Source organism: Antennarius striatus, chromosome 14 (genome assembly GCF_040054535.1).
Source record: "Antennarius striatus isolate MH-2024 chromosome 14, ASM4005453v1, whole genome shotgun sequence".
NCBI classification, from domain to species: Eukaryota; Metazoa; Chordata; class Actinopteri; order Lophiiformes; family Antennariidae; genus Antennarius; species Antennarius striatus.
Genome location: NC_090789.1, coordinates 14918115 through 14934631, shown reverse-complemented (window position 1 = coordinate 14934631; position 16517 = coordinate 14918115). Strand labels below are relative to the sequence as shown.

The 16517-nt window shown below is 40.2% G+C and overlaps 1 protein-coding gene across 1 annotated transcript; it reads left to right on the top strand.

Annotated features, from left to right (window-relative positions):
• Nucleotides 1–911: 911 nt before the first annotated feature.
• slc44a4 (solute carrier family 44 member 4) lies at nt 912–16461 on the top strand. Its single transcript, XM_068333912.1, has 22 exons — nt 912–1103; nt 6205–6253; nt 6469–6542; nt 8465–8543; nt 8636–8735; nt 8820–8945; nt 9123–9183; nt 9427–9547; nt 10072–10155; nt 10812–10924; nt 11333–11455; nt 11648–11747; nt 11936–12028; nt 13584–13683; nt 13774–14033; nt 14365–14459; nt 14838–14941; nt 15092–15165; nt 15320–15390; nt 15669–15763; nt 15877–15961; nt 16254–16461. Exons 1-22 carry the CDS (start codon nt 1064–1066, stop codon nt 16370–16372), a joined length of 2166 nt encoding a protein of 721 aa, XP_068190013.1. The 5' UTR covers nt 912–1063; the 3' UTR covers nt 16373–16461.
• Nucleotides 16462–16517: the final 56 nt, after the last annotated feature.

The following is a 16517-nucleotide window of genomic DNA, read 5'->3' as shown; positions in this document are numbered from 1 at the left end:
AGAGAATGTTCTGAATAATGTGCCCTCCAGTGACTCTCATCCAATCTGTGGCCTGGTGTTGTGTTGTCAGCAGGGGGCACGTCCACACCATAACAGAGAGAATGCAAATGATGGAGTGGGAGGCTGTACTAGAAACAATCAGAGATAAAAGGAATGAGAGATGTCCCACTCTGAAACATACTGGAAACACGTCATCAATGGGTGGATGCTATCAAATATCACAATTTTTTTTTACAATATTCAAAGGTTTAGTTTCTTTTCATAGTAGATGCTGCTTTCACCACTGAATTAACAAAAACACGGTACATCAAACAAACATTTTATAGATGTGACTTCTTCTCATGCTCATATAGACAAGCATGAGAAGAAACCACATCTATAAAATGGAAAGTCCACAGAGAAATGAATGATCCTGCTAAAGACAACATCCATCGGCTTCTCACTGCAGTGTGACCACAACGCCAGCGTGCTGGCATGGATCAAAATGTCGTTTCCTTTAGTACCAAATGTCAAAGTATTCAAGCAGAATGTATACTGTATTTCAAAGTCCCTCATATATTTTGGATCATAACTATGAGATTATTAATGTACATTGTGTACATTGTGCATCAGAAGTCGCTGCTTGCAAATGAGACTCTAATTTCAATTGATTTACATACAGATGTGTCAGTAACATATAACATACCTGAATTAATTTGCTTGCTTAAAACAATATTCATCTTGAAATGCATAGTCGATTAAAACTAAGCTACTCGTACAAGTACTAAATTTTACCTTCGGGTACCAGCAAAAGCGAGTGATTCCTCTTTATCCTTTAACGATCTTCGTTCGAACGCGCAGGTGCGCATCTCTCCACAGGTGCGCTCGTGACGTCACTGCCTAGTTACGACTGCCAGGAAGAAAAAAAAAAGATTTCCCAACATAGTTACGGTGTCCGCTCCGACGCCGCAGGAGGCTTTTAAACCGCGGGTTTCTCTCTTCGTAACGTGACGTGATTCTATTCTGACACAGGAAAGGAGACATTTAGAAGTTGAGGAAGAAAAGGTGGAGGTTCGGGTGGAGAATGGGGAAAAAACCAGAAACGGACCCGGACTCCGAGTACGGTGAGTTGATGTCGTTTGTGTCGCATTCATAATAAAGTACCTGTGGCAACGACATAGTTGTCATGTTGAGTTTTACTTAGATTCTTAGAAAGTTTTTACATGTTTTGTTTTTGTTTGTTTGTTTTTACCAAGTAATTACCATTATTACTACTACATGAATTACTATATTATATATTAGACAGAGACATGGGTAAATGTTTTGTTTTGTTTGTTTGTTTGTTTGTTTGTTTTTACCAAGTAGTTACTATTACTACTATTACTACTTCTACTTTACATAGATATGCCATGTATACATTTAGACAGAGATAAAGCTATGTCTGTCTAAATGTTTTGTTTTTATTTATTTATTTGTTTGTTTGTTTGTTTGTTTGTTTGTTTTTTCCAAGTGATTACTACTACTGCTAATTATTGCTAATAACTGATGTTATCATGAAGGTTAATGTGTCACGACAGGTTTAGTGGTTCAGGCTGTGTTCTATGAAATTTCAGACCTTGTTTATAAATGGTGATTCTCAGCTGACGCTCTTATTCAGTTAAAGTGTAAAACTGGACCAGAGAGAACATTTCAGACAAAGGTGGCTCCTCTGTGGATGGGTTTATGAGTTCTCTGTGTCCACGTTATTTAATGGTTCTTTTACAGGGAGCAGAACCCAAACATCTCAGACAGCTGACCTAAAGGTCAAAGGTTTGAAGTTAACAGGAAGCTCTGAGGTGCCTACAAATAAATTTCAAAATGCAAAATTGAGTCAAATATTTTAAAAAGTATTATTTCGAAGCTAAATTTTTTTTTAATACAAACATAAATTTCTGAAAAGTAAGTACAAAAGCAATATTGAAAGTATTATTGGCAGTGGCGAAGGGAAATAATATAAAAAATGCATAATTGCATCATGCATATAATATTAATGTCATATTGTACAGGATAACAATAAAAAGTAGTTTTTCACATGATAACAGATGTAAAAACTGATCATGATATTGAAAGACAAATTGTCTACAACATCTGCACAAATCAGTGAATACAATATTAACGTTTGGAAAGTTTCTGATCATTTTGGTCACAAATGTCTTCGTTACGATTTTGATGTGCTTCACTATTCCATTTTCTCACCTCAACTAAACCTCATATTTAGGAGTGAAATATGATTTCACATTTGACTCCATCGCATTTGTTATTTAGCTGAAAGCTTCTGTTACAAAATACTTTGTAGTGTAACCATCCCACAAGACCACGATAGTGACAGAAGATTAAAAAAAAGGTTGATTTATTTTTAAATAATGGTTGTTAACATTATTTATTCCATTTATCATTTAGTCTATTAAATGTCGGAGAAGAGTGGAACACTGTATGTCCATGAGAGTTTTCTAGAATAAATGGTGTTGTCTGCAGATATCTTGTTTGTGGACAACAATCAAGAGCTCAAATATTAATATTTGTATAGATTACTGTCAAGCAGGAAGCTGAATTTCATTTTTTATTTTTTTAAATTTATTTTTATTAAGTAGAGACTGTTTAATCTCCATCTATGGATTCTTTTAGCTTTCATCATCCTATCAGAAAATTTATCTGTGGATTGTTTGGCTGACCAACAGTTGAAAAGCCAAAGATATTTACAATGTCAACATCAGATTAGTCTCGGGTTAGAGGGAGAGATTCTGTGGTGAGTGTTGCTTAAACATTTCAGACCCGGCCGTGTGTTTGATTTTCAGCTTTGTGTCATGGGTTCAGTCCGATTCCAGCATCCACGTTTACTCTTTGTGGGATTTAAAGTTTTGATAGAGTCACTCATTTATTGACAGTCAGGGAGGCATTGCAACGCTACAGTAAATAAACCCTCCCTGGAGGTAAATATTGGATAGGATGTCTTCTCACATGGTTTCAGAAGAAGCAGAGAAATGGAAGATTAAAAAAGAGGTGACACATGTGAGAGATAACGTTTACTTACCGTTGTGTAGCTGTAACTAACTAAACTTTGTCCTCATAAAACGTTTGGTGGTCAGAATAAACTCATCACCACATTTTTTTAATCGAGAATCTTCTCCCTACTATGTTTTTAAATCTCATTTCAGTACTGGGTCCAAACAATTTCACCAGTTTATTCTGTCAGATGGTGCCCAAACAAGTTTGTTCACATCTTTTGTTCTACATTTTTAGGTTTGTTCTTGTTTTGTGTCTTTACACATCTCAGCTGTAATTTCCTGTTTTATTGTGTGTAGACATTCAGTGTTGGGAAACAAGAGGCTTAGTTGGGGTTGTAGCTGCAAATCATTGACCTAGAAATGTGCTTAAGTTCCTGGGGGCAACAAGGAAAAGTCAGACGATCGCTTATTTGGCAAATGTTTTCTTGAAAATTGGTAAAAATATCAAAAACTGATTTAAATTCTTAGGTTGTTTCAGGTTACGGTTGCTGTTGAACTTTTGATATGATATGATTTAAAAGGATAATTTGAAGGCTCTTAGAAGTTTGTTTGTGTGTGTATGTGTGTGTGTGTGTGTGTGTGTGTGTGTGTGTGTGTGTGTGTGTGTGTGTGTGTGTGTGTGTGTGTGTGTGTGTGTGTGTGTGTGTGTATAAAACAAAGATTTTTCACACTTTGTACAGATGGCGTTCTTTGGTCTTCTGTTTGTTACCAATTAACCTCTTTTGCAGTAAAACACAGAAATGGGAGAGGTTTAACAATAAACCGTGTGCTCTTTGAAATTGGAGTTTTTCTGTTTTTATTGCTACGTGTCTGTTAATTAATAAACAGAATGTTTCAGCATGTCCCCATCCGGTTTCGCTGGGTTTTTTTCTTTATAGTGTGTTGGCCTTGGAATGAAAAGGAAGTAACTCAATTTTGACTTGAATCCAGAACAAGGTGCAGATCCAGGAAATATCTTTGCTGCCTTGAGGAGGTGTGCATTCTCTTTTAATCCTCTACTGATCACTTGAAACCATGTTAATCATTTCTTCAATTAATATCTTCTTTTTTTTTTTTTACAACAAATAAATTAATGCTTTGATTGAAGGTAACTTGTAATCAGGAAACCATCCATCTTTTGTGTCACAGCAGTTCAGTTAAGTTCAAGTGCTGAAACCCCACGCGGTCACACACTTTATGCAAATGTAATCTATAAAAAGTCTTCACTACAAGGGTTTCTTAGGCTGTTGAGCTTAAACCTTCAAAAAATTCCACCAATTTCATACAAAGGCATAAAAACAGACAAACTCTTTAATGTGTGTCACACAGACACAGACTTATTTATCTCGACTGTCAGCAGCTGAAATCTGACACTCAGCTCTACCTGAGGCTGATGAACAGGTTCCAGCACCATGACTCCTTTTCTCTGTGTTCCATAAATTAAGATTTCAAAAACAGCTGATGAGCACTGTGACATACTTAGTGTCAAGTGTAATCAATTTATCTGCCTTTGTGTGATCTTATACTGACATTTACACTGGTATTACAGGTATTTATACACTTTCCTTATCAAATATTATAGTAGTATAGTATCAGATTAGTGCTTGATGATTTTATCTGTGTTGTTGTATCTTCAGAAATGTTATCCCTCACTGGAAAAACCAAACGTTGGTGTCAGCGTTCCGTTTACTGGAGTGAATGTTGAATATTCAGTCTGAGGTTGAAGATTTACACCTGACTCAGCAATCTTGATGAGATGACCGGGTCTCCAATTACTCCGGTGCAAATAGCAGCTAGTGGAAATTAGTTGTTGGTTACCATCAACAGTAAATGTCCTTTCCATGGGATTAGTCTGTTTAGCAGTTGTTGTTGTTTTTTTTATGGCAAACTTTTCATCACGTCACACTGAAGGTCCATCAAGTTGTTTAGACTTTTCATTGTGACCAGTAATCTAGTAATGTTACTAGTAATCAGCTGTTGGATTAAATTAACACAATGATTTGCCTTTGTTGCTGTTAGTGCATTTTGTCATCCTGACAAAACCGCATCGTCTTCGTATGATGAAACACTCCAAGGAGTTTGTAGCCATAGTCATTAAAATGGATTAACATCTCTGACTCTCTTCTGAAAGCTTTGCTTTGAATTCAAATTGCAGTCAAATAACCCCGAGCTGCTCTTGTCAACGCTGTACCCGAGTCTCCTTTCTCTTTAAGTCGGCTGTGATTACACACAACACCTAACACCAGATAATAACTACTAATAACTGTGTGTTAAAGAGCAGCTTGTTAGTTTGGGATAAATGATGCTAACTGGATTGAATTATTCTTACTGACAGTGTTGCTCCGTCTACCAGGAAACAAAAAGACATTCTTCCCTGTTGCAGTCACCTTTGTTACGACACCCATGACCAACTAACCCATAAAAACAAAAGACTCCTTCTCTTGTCCCTCTTGTCAGCCTGAAAATTGCAGGGACAGAATTATAGATGTGAAAGCAGGTGAACTATTGAAACATGTACCTATAACTGTCCATGTTCACCGCGAACACTGGTCCAAATGACCAGCTAGCTGCGCTGCTAACTTGTCTTTGTTTCGCTCTCTGTATTTCTCGTAGAGGCCTAATCAGTGGGGATTGTCCTTGAGGTGCAGTTGCTTTACAAATATAGTAGAGTGATAAGCTAAGTGTTCCTGATAAGTTGCTTATTACTGTTTTGCGATAAAGATTACTGTGGGAGAATGGCAGGACTATAAAGGTATCTTGATGTAATGGTCATTCATGTCAGAGAGAAACAACAGCATGGCATCGCACCAACATCCTTCCATTCACATGTGTAACTTGTGTTGATCATCACTAAAGGACATTTATGATTCCAAACAAAGTGAGTAGGTGAGAACATGTCCGTCTGCTTTGTCAGTGCAATCAGGTTCCCTTTGTTGGGATATTCAGTGTTGGAACACAGAATATTCTCACTGTGTAAGTAAATGAGAGGATTTCAGGCAGCAGGTAAAATTCTTCCTACAGTGATTAAAATAATGGTTCTGGTTCGACTTGTTTCCCCTCTGATTTTACTGAGAGGAACTTAAAGCATGTCATGAATGTAACATCGCAACTGTATGGGTGTGATTACAGTACTTTACTTTGCATTAACGGCTATTTTGATAATATTAAATAAACAGAACTTATTGTTGTCTTTGTTATCCAGGAGAACCTGCTCAGTTTGATCCGACATTCAGAGGACCCATAAATAAAAGGTAAGCGTGGATGTTTCCCTCCCACCTGCTCCTCTCATTTCTAACTGAATGGTTTCTGATGTGCTGTGTGTGGACCGCTCTTGTAAAGCAGATGTTTTATTTCCTGTGTCTCCGTTGACTACTGCAATCACATTTGTCATCCCTAAGACAGATTTGAATGCAGGCAGAATCTGCTCGCTATAACCTGTTGGTCTCTCTGTTTTGTTCATCATCAGAGGATGCACCGATATAATCTGCTGTATCCTGTTTATGGCAGTCGTCCTTGGCTATGCAGTAGTTGGGATTTTAGGTAAGAGTCGACATTAGAAGACGATACCCCATACTCGCTGTTACACTGACACAAAGAAGTATTAGATAAGCTGCTGACTTCTTCCGGTTTTGTTTGTTTCTTTGTTTGTAAAAAATTAAAATTAATGTCAAAAAGACAACCTGAAACCTGTAAACACAAAATGCATGTTTGAAACAATATATTTTTTATTGAATAAAGTAAGAAGGTTATACAAATTACCTGATGAGAACATGTATTTGCTCCCTGATGAACTCTTACCCAAACATTACTACCGATCCTGCTCAGTCAAAACTTAACTTAAATAGACAATTTCCAGACACCTGAACCTGTGCAGCAGGTCTCACCAGTAACATGCTATGGTATAGGAGAAATTCTTTAAGAGATGGACAGTTACTGGTGTGAGTTACAGAGTGAGACACATTATTTACTAAGAGAATACACTTGAAACAATTGTGAACCTTTCCAGAAGTGGCCGACCTTCCAAAATTCCTCCAAGAACTTGGTGAATGCTTTTCAAGAAGTCACAAAAGAAGACATCCAATGAACTGAAGAAGAAGAACCGAACTTTAATGTCCCCATGGGGAAATTGTCTTGTCACTTATGCTACATATTGTTAAACATGCATATATGTGTGTGTGTGTCAGGGTATCAGCAGCACTGGGAAAAAGTAAGTGGGTGAGTGGTGAGGAGAAAACCACTGCTAACCCCAAGCATCTCTGAGATGCTGTGGTGGAACCTTCATGATCACAAAACCACCATTGTGTTTACACTATAGTAGTTCTGCAAAGAAACTGTTGTTGATTCAAGACAATCAAGATATAACGACAGGTTTAAGATGTTTCATTTTGTCTTGTTCTTTGCCAGCGAGGGAATTTTCCTTTATTAGTCAACAACTATTAAAGGTTTTTTTGAAAATTTGAGGACAAAGTGGTCAAGGGTCAGGAAAGCCATATAGATTGACTTTCACTCGTCATTCCAGGTCATATATACGTATGTTTGATAGCTATGACTGACAAAAAACAGCAAGTGTGTTCCCCAACATGTCAGACTTCCTACACCTTCTCTTTTTCCCCATCATACAACAGGACAGTGAAGCAGACTCAATAACAATAACCAAATAACCAATAACCAAAGTCAAATCAATAACCAAAGTCCATACATGCAATCTTACCTGGTGATCCAAAAAAATTCTGAATAGGTTTTCACACCTAGTCTTATTATTTTTGTGTTTATTTGCATTTGAACATCCAATCAGGAGCTCTTTACTGCCGAGTCATCAAACTCATTCCAGCCCTTTGGTTCTTATCAATGAGTCAGCAGAGATCATATGCAAAGCGATCACATGTGGGTCTGGACGCTCTTGTTTTTGGTTGGTCAATGTTGAAGTTACATAGTGGGGAATTCCACTGGACTGTTGTGTGTACATCAAGCACTGGATTTCATTTTCATTAAAACAATATTCCACTACTAAACCTGTTGATTACAACAAGCAGCAATAATTTTTAAAATAGACCAGCAATGTAAACACCTGAACTTTATGTATTCAGTCCATCAGTATTTCAATGCAGCGCTTTAACATGTCATAATATGACTTAGGAGAGCTCGTCACCGCGTCAGATAGACTGCGCCCTCTAGCGGTGTGACTGAATAATAACACAGTTCTATGTTTAAATATACAACCAATGCAAATATTTAGATCTGTTCTGTTTCTGCAGGTCAGCATATTTTTTTCGTGATCTGAATATTGGATTGTAGGTTTATTTTGTTAGGTTTTTGATGTATTTTGTAAAGTGTGAATCTTGTTCTTCAGTGTTCTTCTTTTGTGTCAAGTAAAAACATGACATCATGCAGAATGACAAAGGAGACATTTTACCCCTTTTTCTTGTTTTGTGATTTGTAATATGTTCTTTTTTTTTTGTCAGCATGGCTCTATGGAGATCCCAGACATGTTCTCTATCCAAGAAACTCAACTGGATCGTTCTGTGGTACTGGACAAAATAAGTAATTTAATGTCTTTCTTTCTCTCTTTTAAGTATTCTAAATACACATTTGGCTGTTACAAAATTAAATTAAGAACTTTTTCTGTCTCACAGAGATCGACCCAACCTGTTCTACTTGGACATTGTCAAATGTGCCACATCTATTAATATATTGGCAACACCTCTTAATGGGTTTCAGTGTCCAACCACACAGGTAGTGATCACTGGTTAGTTTGATGACATTGGACCCGTCACGTGACTCTCTCACTGTCCCGGGAATAACAGTCTCTCCATGCAGGTGTGTGTGGAGCGCTGTCCCGATGACTTCTGGGCTGTGGATGTACTGGCATATTTAAGAAGTCCGGATCAGGTCTTCGATCAAAGCCTCTGTGTGCCATCCCTAAACCTGAAAAGTACTCAGCTGGTAAGTCCCATTCTGATAGAACGTGTAAATCTCATTTGTTTAGATGTGGGTTTCCAGTTAGCTGAGTCAGAAAAACAAACCTTTTAAATCTTGTATATTTTTCTCTGTGAATTTGACCTCAAATTGATGCTTCCGGGCCTGGCCGTGACATCATTTCATCCCTTTTTTCTCTCTCAGACTGTTCGTGAAATTGTGGACAGGGAGCTCTGTCCTTTCTTCCATGTACCCACGACTTCTGGTGAGTGGAAACACACAGTAAAGGGTTTTCAGTGTAATTTTACTCTAATAGTACAGAAAAACTTTGTGTAGCTTCTTGTTTAACAACACTGATAATCTAAATGCTACTGAACTGGAACGGCTCACTGCTTTAATCCATTTTCATGAACACCAAATAAGTGACGCAAAGCTAATCAGTGTGAAGGTAATGAATAAAAAGTGAATCCATTTCAAGCTGATTTGTGTTGCTGATCTCCACTGGTAGTGCTGGGAAGATGTTTGCCTGATGTCACTGTACTGGGGAGGATACCTTCAAACTTTTCCAGTGTTCCTGGATTACCATCCTCAACTGGTCAGACAGTCGCCCTAATCCAGAATGGCACTGGGTATGTGACAGTAAACTCAGCTCACACAACACTGATCACTGCACTTTTGAACATACGTGATGTTAAACATCTTTACTTTTTGTGTCCTTCTCACCACCAGCTCAGGGTATGTGACCCCATGAGTCTTTGTGTCGTAGTGTAGCAGCTGGTCCTCACTCAGCTTCTTCTAGTTTAGATGCTGTTTGACACACTCTTTTGGGATGAGTAGCATTCAAGCATTAATGAGTAGTTTTCTTTGTAGCTGCAGAGCCCCCTCCCTCCCTCCCTCCCTCCCTCTACCTCATGCTATCTCTGTCTTGTCTTGTTTGGAGAGAGCACATTCATGTAGTGGTTTCTGAGAACTGTATCAGAAATAGAAAGCAATATCAGACTTCTTTCCCAACACTGCTTTTAGTCACTTCTTTAATTTGCTCTGTTTAGTTTTACTGGTCTTTTTTTTTTATTCCTGCTTTTCCCAACCCGTCAAATTTGCTTTCACTTTTTAATAAGAGGAAAAACATTCCCCTTGTGCTCCTCGTCATCAGGGACATTATAAATGGCTTCAATGCCCGAGATGTTGGCGTCCGGATCTTTGAGGACTTTGCGTCTTCATGGCCGTGGATCCTCATGTGAGTTGCTTGCAGAATTAGATCACACACACACACACACACACACACACACACACACACACACACACACACACACACACACACACACACACACACACACACACACACACACACACACACACACACACACACACACACACACACACACACCTGATACATGTTCCTTATAACATGAATTTTTAAAAATTTGTCAAGTTATTAAACTCACAGAACTCCATCAATCAGGGATCAAACTATGTAAAAGAATAAAGAAAAATAACTTCAAACACAAGTTAGGAAATTAACTTGTCAGCACATGTTTGATCTAACGGTATTTATTTCTAGTAACTCTCACCTTTTATGCTCATGTGGGCCACATGAAATGATGTGGTGGGCCACATTTGGCCCCTGGGCGTTGAGTTTGATACGTGTTTTAGAGGGTTTATTATACAATGAGTATCAGAGTCATTTCATATTTGGCCATTGTGTTATTATGGATGAAATTATGAAATTAAGAAAATCTTTTTCTTGCCATTTCTTGCCACATTTTAAAAACACTGTCCCAAACACATGAAACAGACATGGATACATTTTAAAATGCAACCCCATTAGACTCCCATTTAAACTTTCTTTAACGTGACTCTCATCCTCATCCCGCTTCTGCCCACCGGTTTCAGAGGTTTGCTCATCGCCATGGTGGTCAGCATGCTGTTCCTGCTGCTGCTGAGGTTCACCGCTCCGGTCATGGTGTGGGTCCTCATCATCGGAGTCCTGGCCATTGGGGCATATGGTAAACACCAACACATTTTGAAGCAACATGTGTCGCTTTGTTAAAGGTAGATTACACAAATGGGGATGTATACCCTTAAGCGGACTATGCCTTTATTAATCTGCTTCTCATGTATTTCATTCCTCTTTAACGTGGAATTTCCATTGCACATGTGCGAGAGAAAGTCGGTGGTTGCAGTTACAAAGACAAATAAGTTGAAGATTAGAAATGAACGCAGTGCAGTTTTACTGCCAAACCTCAAACTATCTCAAATTAATTCTGTAGTGTTTCTTTTGGGAACAGAAGTAAGCAGATTCAGATCTATTTCCTGGAGCACGAATGTTGCTGGTTTTGTGTTGAACTGCATTAATGAACGGTTAATAATGGATGACTCCGGTCACGTCTGAGTTCTTGGGTTATTTCTTGCAGGGATATGGCACTGCTACTGGGAGTACGACAACCACAGGCAAAACTCTGCCTCCATATCTGACATTGGGTTTACCACCAACTTAAGTGTTTACCTGCAAGTCCAGGAGACCTGGCTGGCCTTCTGTGAGTCCAAATGAGTGGCTGCTTATTTGATTTCAAAGAACCCCTGCATAATTTCACCCCTGTTAAATATTTCACAATAAATCCTAATGACTTGGATTGTTTGTGGTGTGTAATGGCTGTGTATGACCTAAAGAAGATGCATAACGTTTGACTCTCCCACTCCATAAAACCCACTCCTCCTCCTCCCTCCAGTGATAATCATATCTGTGGTGGAGGCCATCCTTCTTTTGACCGTCATTTTCCTACGGACCAGAATCCTCATAGCCATTGCCCTCATCCAGGAATCCAGCAGGTGAGTCATGATGAACATCCAGTAAATGATGGTTCACAGTATCTCTTGAAGAGTGCTTCAGCTAAAAGATGCTATTAATCCTGAACGTTATGTGTTTAAACTAAGATTATTTTTGATTGTAGATTTTGCACCGTAAAGAGGTCAATAGGCCTCAGCATAATGTGATTATTTGTGTTCACAAATCACAGGGCAATTGGTCACATGATGACGTCTCTACTCTACCCTTTGGTCACCTTCGCCCTCCTGGTGGTGTGTGTCGCTTACTGGGGCATCACTGCTCTGTATCCTTTCTTTTTATGTGTATGTTTGTGTGTGTGTGTGTGTGTCCTTCCATCCATCCATCTTTCACCACTTATCCGTAGTTGGGTCGCGGGGACAGCAGCTTCAACAGGGAGCCCCAAACTTCCCTTTCCCCGGCCACATCCACCAGCTCTGACTGGGGGATCCCAAAAAAATTCCCGGGCCAGTGTTGAGATATAGCCCCTCCACCTGGTCCTGGGTCTGCGCCGAGGTCCGCGACCTCGTTCTTTCGGTCATGACCAATCGCTCATGACCATAGGTGAGGGTAGGAATGAAGATTGAACGGTAGATGGAGAGCTTTGCCTCTCGGCTTAGCTCCCTCTTTGTGACAACAGTGCGGTAAAGAGACTGCAATACCGCTCCTGCTGCCCCAATTCTCCGTCCAATCTCACGCTCCATTGTTCCCTCACTCGTGAACAGGACCCCAAGATACTTAAACTCCTTCACTTGTGGACGGACATCATCCCCCTACTCGGAGAAGGCAGTGGACCAGCTTCATCCTAAGGACCGTGACCTCAGATTTGGGGGTGCTGATCCTCATCCCCGCCGCTTCACACTCAGCTGCAAACCGGACCAGTGAGCGCTGCAGGTCACAGGCTGATGACGCAAACAGGACCACATCATCTGCAAAAAGCAGCGATGCAATCCTCAGCCCACCAAACTGTAAAGCCTCCTCACCACGACTACGCCTCGATATCCTGTCCATGAAAATCACAAACAGAATTGGTGATAAAGGGCAGCCCTGTAAAGACCAACAGCTACTCGGAACAAGTTCGACTTACTGCCGAGAACTCGAACGCAGCTCTCACTTTGGGGGTACAGGGATTGGATGGTCCTGAAGGGAGGCCCCCTCACCCCATACTCCCGCAGTACCTCCCACAGTATATCCCTGGGGACCCGATCGTACGCCTTCTCCAAGTCCATGAAACACATGTAGACTGGATGGGCATACTCCCAAGCCCCCTTTAGGATCCCTGGGAGAGTAAAAAGCTGGTCCGTTGTTCCACGACCAGGACGGGACCCACATTGTTCCTCCTCAATCTGAGGTTCGACAATCGGCCGGACCCTCCTTTCCAGCACGTTGGAGTAAACTTTCTCAGGGAGGCTGAGGAGTGTGATGCCCCTGTATTTGGCACACACCCTCTGGTCCCCCTTTTTGAAAAGAGGAACCACCACCCTAGTCTGCCACTCTTTCGGCACTGTCCCAGACCTCCAGGCAATGTTAAATAGGTGTATCATCCACGACAGCCCCTCAACACCCAGAACCTTCAGCATTTCCGGCGAATCTCATCAACACCCCGGGCTTTGTCACCATGAAGTTGTTTAACTACCTTGGTGACTTCGTCCAGAGAGATTGATTTGCGTGTGTGTGTGTGCATACTATATATTTTTATGCAGGCAGTGAACAAAAAATTCAACATATGCAGGTATTATTAAACTTAATTGTGTTTAGATTTTTGTCAAAGTCACTCATTGGACTGTGATTCACCCGTGGAGTCCACAGTGTTGGTTCTTCTCTTAAACAAATGTACGTAGATATTTGGCCACTTCAGGGGATCCAATCTACAGAGTGGTGGCTCTCAACTCCACTAGTGGCTGTGAAAGTATCAATGCTACCATCAGTTGTGACCCTCTGGTAATAATTCCTATACTAGTCAGCTGAAGACATCACTTTCTACTTGTACTTAATCCTGTGTTCTTACTGTGTTCTTCCGTCACCCCTCAGAACTTCAACTCGACAGATTACCCAAGCTGCCCCTCAGCCAGCTGCATCTTCATCAAATACAATGACGAGGGTCTCGTCCAGAGGAATGTCTTCAACCTGCAGATCTACAACGTTGTGGCTTTTCTCTGGTGTGTCAACTTCGTCCTCGCGTTGGGACAGTGCACGCTGGCCGGGGCCTTTGCCTCGTACTACTGGGCTTTCACCAAACCAGATGACATCCCCATGTTCCCTGTGTGCTCAGGCTTCATCCGCTCACTCAGGTTGGTCCATGAGCTGCTGTCACATGGGTTAAACCTCTGCAGCAATCAAATGTGTGTGTTTTTGTGTGCGTGTGTGCTCTAGTATTCCTGGTGACATAGCTCACATTTGATCCCTCAGGAGTGCCTGTAGTTCTTCTACTGGCCTCTAGAGGGAGCAGTAGATCTGTAAGCTGCAAAGCCCAGATGCTAAATAATATCAAATGTGGCTGCTTTGAGCATCTATAGACACATTGAAAATGAAAAACTTTTCATTTGATTAGTAAAATGAAACAAGCTTTGAGATTCAAGTGCTTTTAAAGAGTTACTGAGTGCTGACTGGTTACCATTTAAGGTACCATGTGGGCTCCCTGGCATTTGGAGCGCTTATTCTGACCCTGGTGCAGATTGTGAGGATCATTCTGGAGTACATCGATCACAAAACAAGAGGTGAGGCGGACGGATTTTCATTTCTGTTTCTGTGTTGCTCAAATTATTTTATAGATTGTGCTTTATTTGTTTGATCTTAATCATTCAGTTTAAATGAAATATTTGCAACCTCTGTCCTGCAGAGGGTTAGGGTTAGGGTTAGGGTTTATTCAGCACAATTTCTAATCAAGTGTGATCAACGCAGCTCAAGGCATATTTCTTTTAAAGGAATAGTATTCTGGGTGACAGTTTGTTTCTACAATGCAATGTCTAAAGGTCGGAGCTGTTACGTGGTCACAACTTTCTCTTTTCTCTTCCATCTGTTAAAGATTGTGAGACATTTAGTAACAGCAGAGACATGATGTGCTTCATAAATGTGTGGTGGCTTCTTATCCTTAGGGGCACAGAACGCATGCGCTCGATTCTTACTGTGCTGCTTGAAGTGCTGCTTCTGGTGTCTGGAGAAGTTCATCAAGTTCCTCAACAGAAATGCTTACATCATGGTGAGTACAACATATTCCTGTACAGATGTGGGTCCCCTCGTCATAGTAACTGTGCTTAGGCATTAATTTGAATGTGTAACTTTTGAAAGATTTGGTTGGAAATCATCCGATTATCACTGTTTCCTAACAAGTTGATTTCTTTCTTGTCAGATTGCCATTTATGGGAAAAACTTCTGCGTCTCAGCCAAAAACGCTTTCCTGCTGCTCATGAGAAATGTGATCAGGTTTGTGTTGAATGTTTGCTATTTTAAGGGATATTTAATCAGTCTTTTCAACACTTGTGATACATTGTCTGGCTTTGTCTGCATGTCCATTATGGGACTATATTGTATACGCCTGTGTTAAAGTGACTCATGTGCTTCTGTGTGTCCCCCTCAGGGTCGTGGTGCTCGATAAAGTGACAGACCTGCTGCTGTTCTTTGGGAAACTGCTGGTGGTTGGTGGAGTAGGTATGGACGACACCATTAGGACAAGACCAGACCCTGGAACATGTACTCTAAGCCATATTGACTGTGGCAGCTTTTGTTAGGGTTAAACCTTAGTGATCAAGGACAGTTAGACAAATAGAAAGAGCAAAACCGGGCCAGATGCCAGCAGCATGTCAGCATCGTTGGTGTCATTTGTCACAGAAAAGTCTAGAGAATGTATGTTTACAGTAAAGTCCAACAGGTATTTAATAAACCCATCAGAAAAGACAGGAAACACTAAGACTCCATCTTTTTTCCAGGTGTGTTGTCCTTCTTTTTCTTCTCTGGTCGCATCTTGTTACCAGGCAACACCTTTCGCTCTGAATCCCTCAACTACTACTGGATGCCAATAATAGTAAGATTGTCTTTATTTTTTGGTTGAAGTCATTCTGGTAAACTTCATTTAAACTCAAAGTCTAGTTTGTTTAGTTTCTTTTCAGTTTTATCAAACTTGTGTTTTCTTTGCAGACGGTGGTGTTTGGAAGTTACCTGATAGCTCACGGTTTCTTCAGCGTATACAACATGTGTGTCGACACACTCTTCCTCTGCTTCTGTGAGTCGATGCTTCCAAATAACAGTATTTATTTATTCCAGGGAATATTTAGTAAAATAACACACTGGGGACTGATAATGGCACATTTCCCCATGTGGATTTCATGAAAAATACTGAAGAATTTTTAATTTAGCAGAGAAACATTTTTCACTATGCATACATGCTTGACTCATGTTGATACGTAGCTTAACATGACAATTTTAAGTTGAAAAGGATAAACACTTACAGGTTTGATACACAGTATCGTACCTGTGCATGACTTGTGACTCAGTTTTATTTTTCATCCTCACAGTGGAGGACTTGGAACGTAATGACGGGTCTCTCCAGAAGCCTTACTATATGTCCAAAAACCTCATGAAGATCCTCAACAAATCCAACAAAGCACCAAAAAAGGGTAAAGAGAAGGACTAAAGGACATTTTACCTCCTCAGGTTCTGAAGACAGATTGCTGATCAGGGACGTCTTTTTTATTTTTATGTTTTTTACACTTTTAGCATCTTTTTCCAGATACGTTTACCAAACTGTAACTTGCTGATTTTGCACGTTAAAATACTTT

Excerpts from the sequence above, each read along its gene's own strand:
- slc44a4 (XM_068333912.1), top strand. The coding sequence starts at position 1,064 with ATGGGGAAAAAACCAGAAACGGACCCGGACTCCGAGTACG. Across the intron at positions 8,736-8,819 it reads TTCAGTGTCCAACCACACAG|GTGTGTGTGGAGCGCTGTCC; the intron begins GTAGTGATCACT and ends CTCTCCATGCAG. Across the intron at positions 15,166-15,319 it reads CTCATGAGAAATGTGATCAG|GGTCGTGGTGCTCGATAAAG; the intron begins GTTTGTGTTGAA and ends TGTCCCCCTCAG.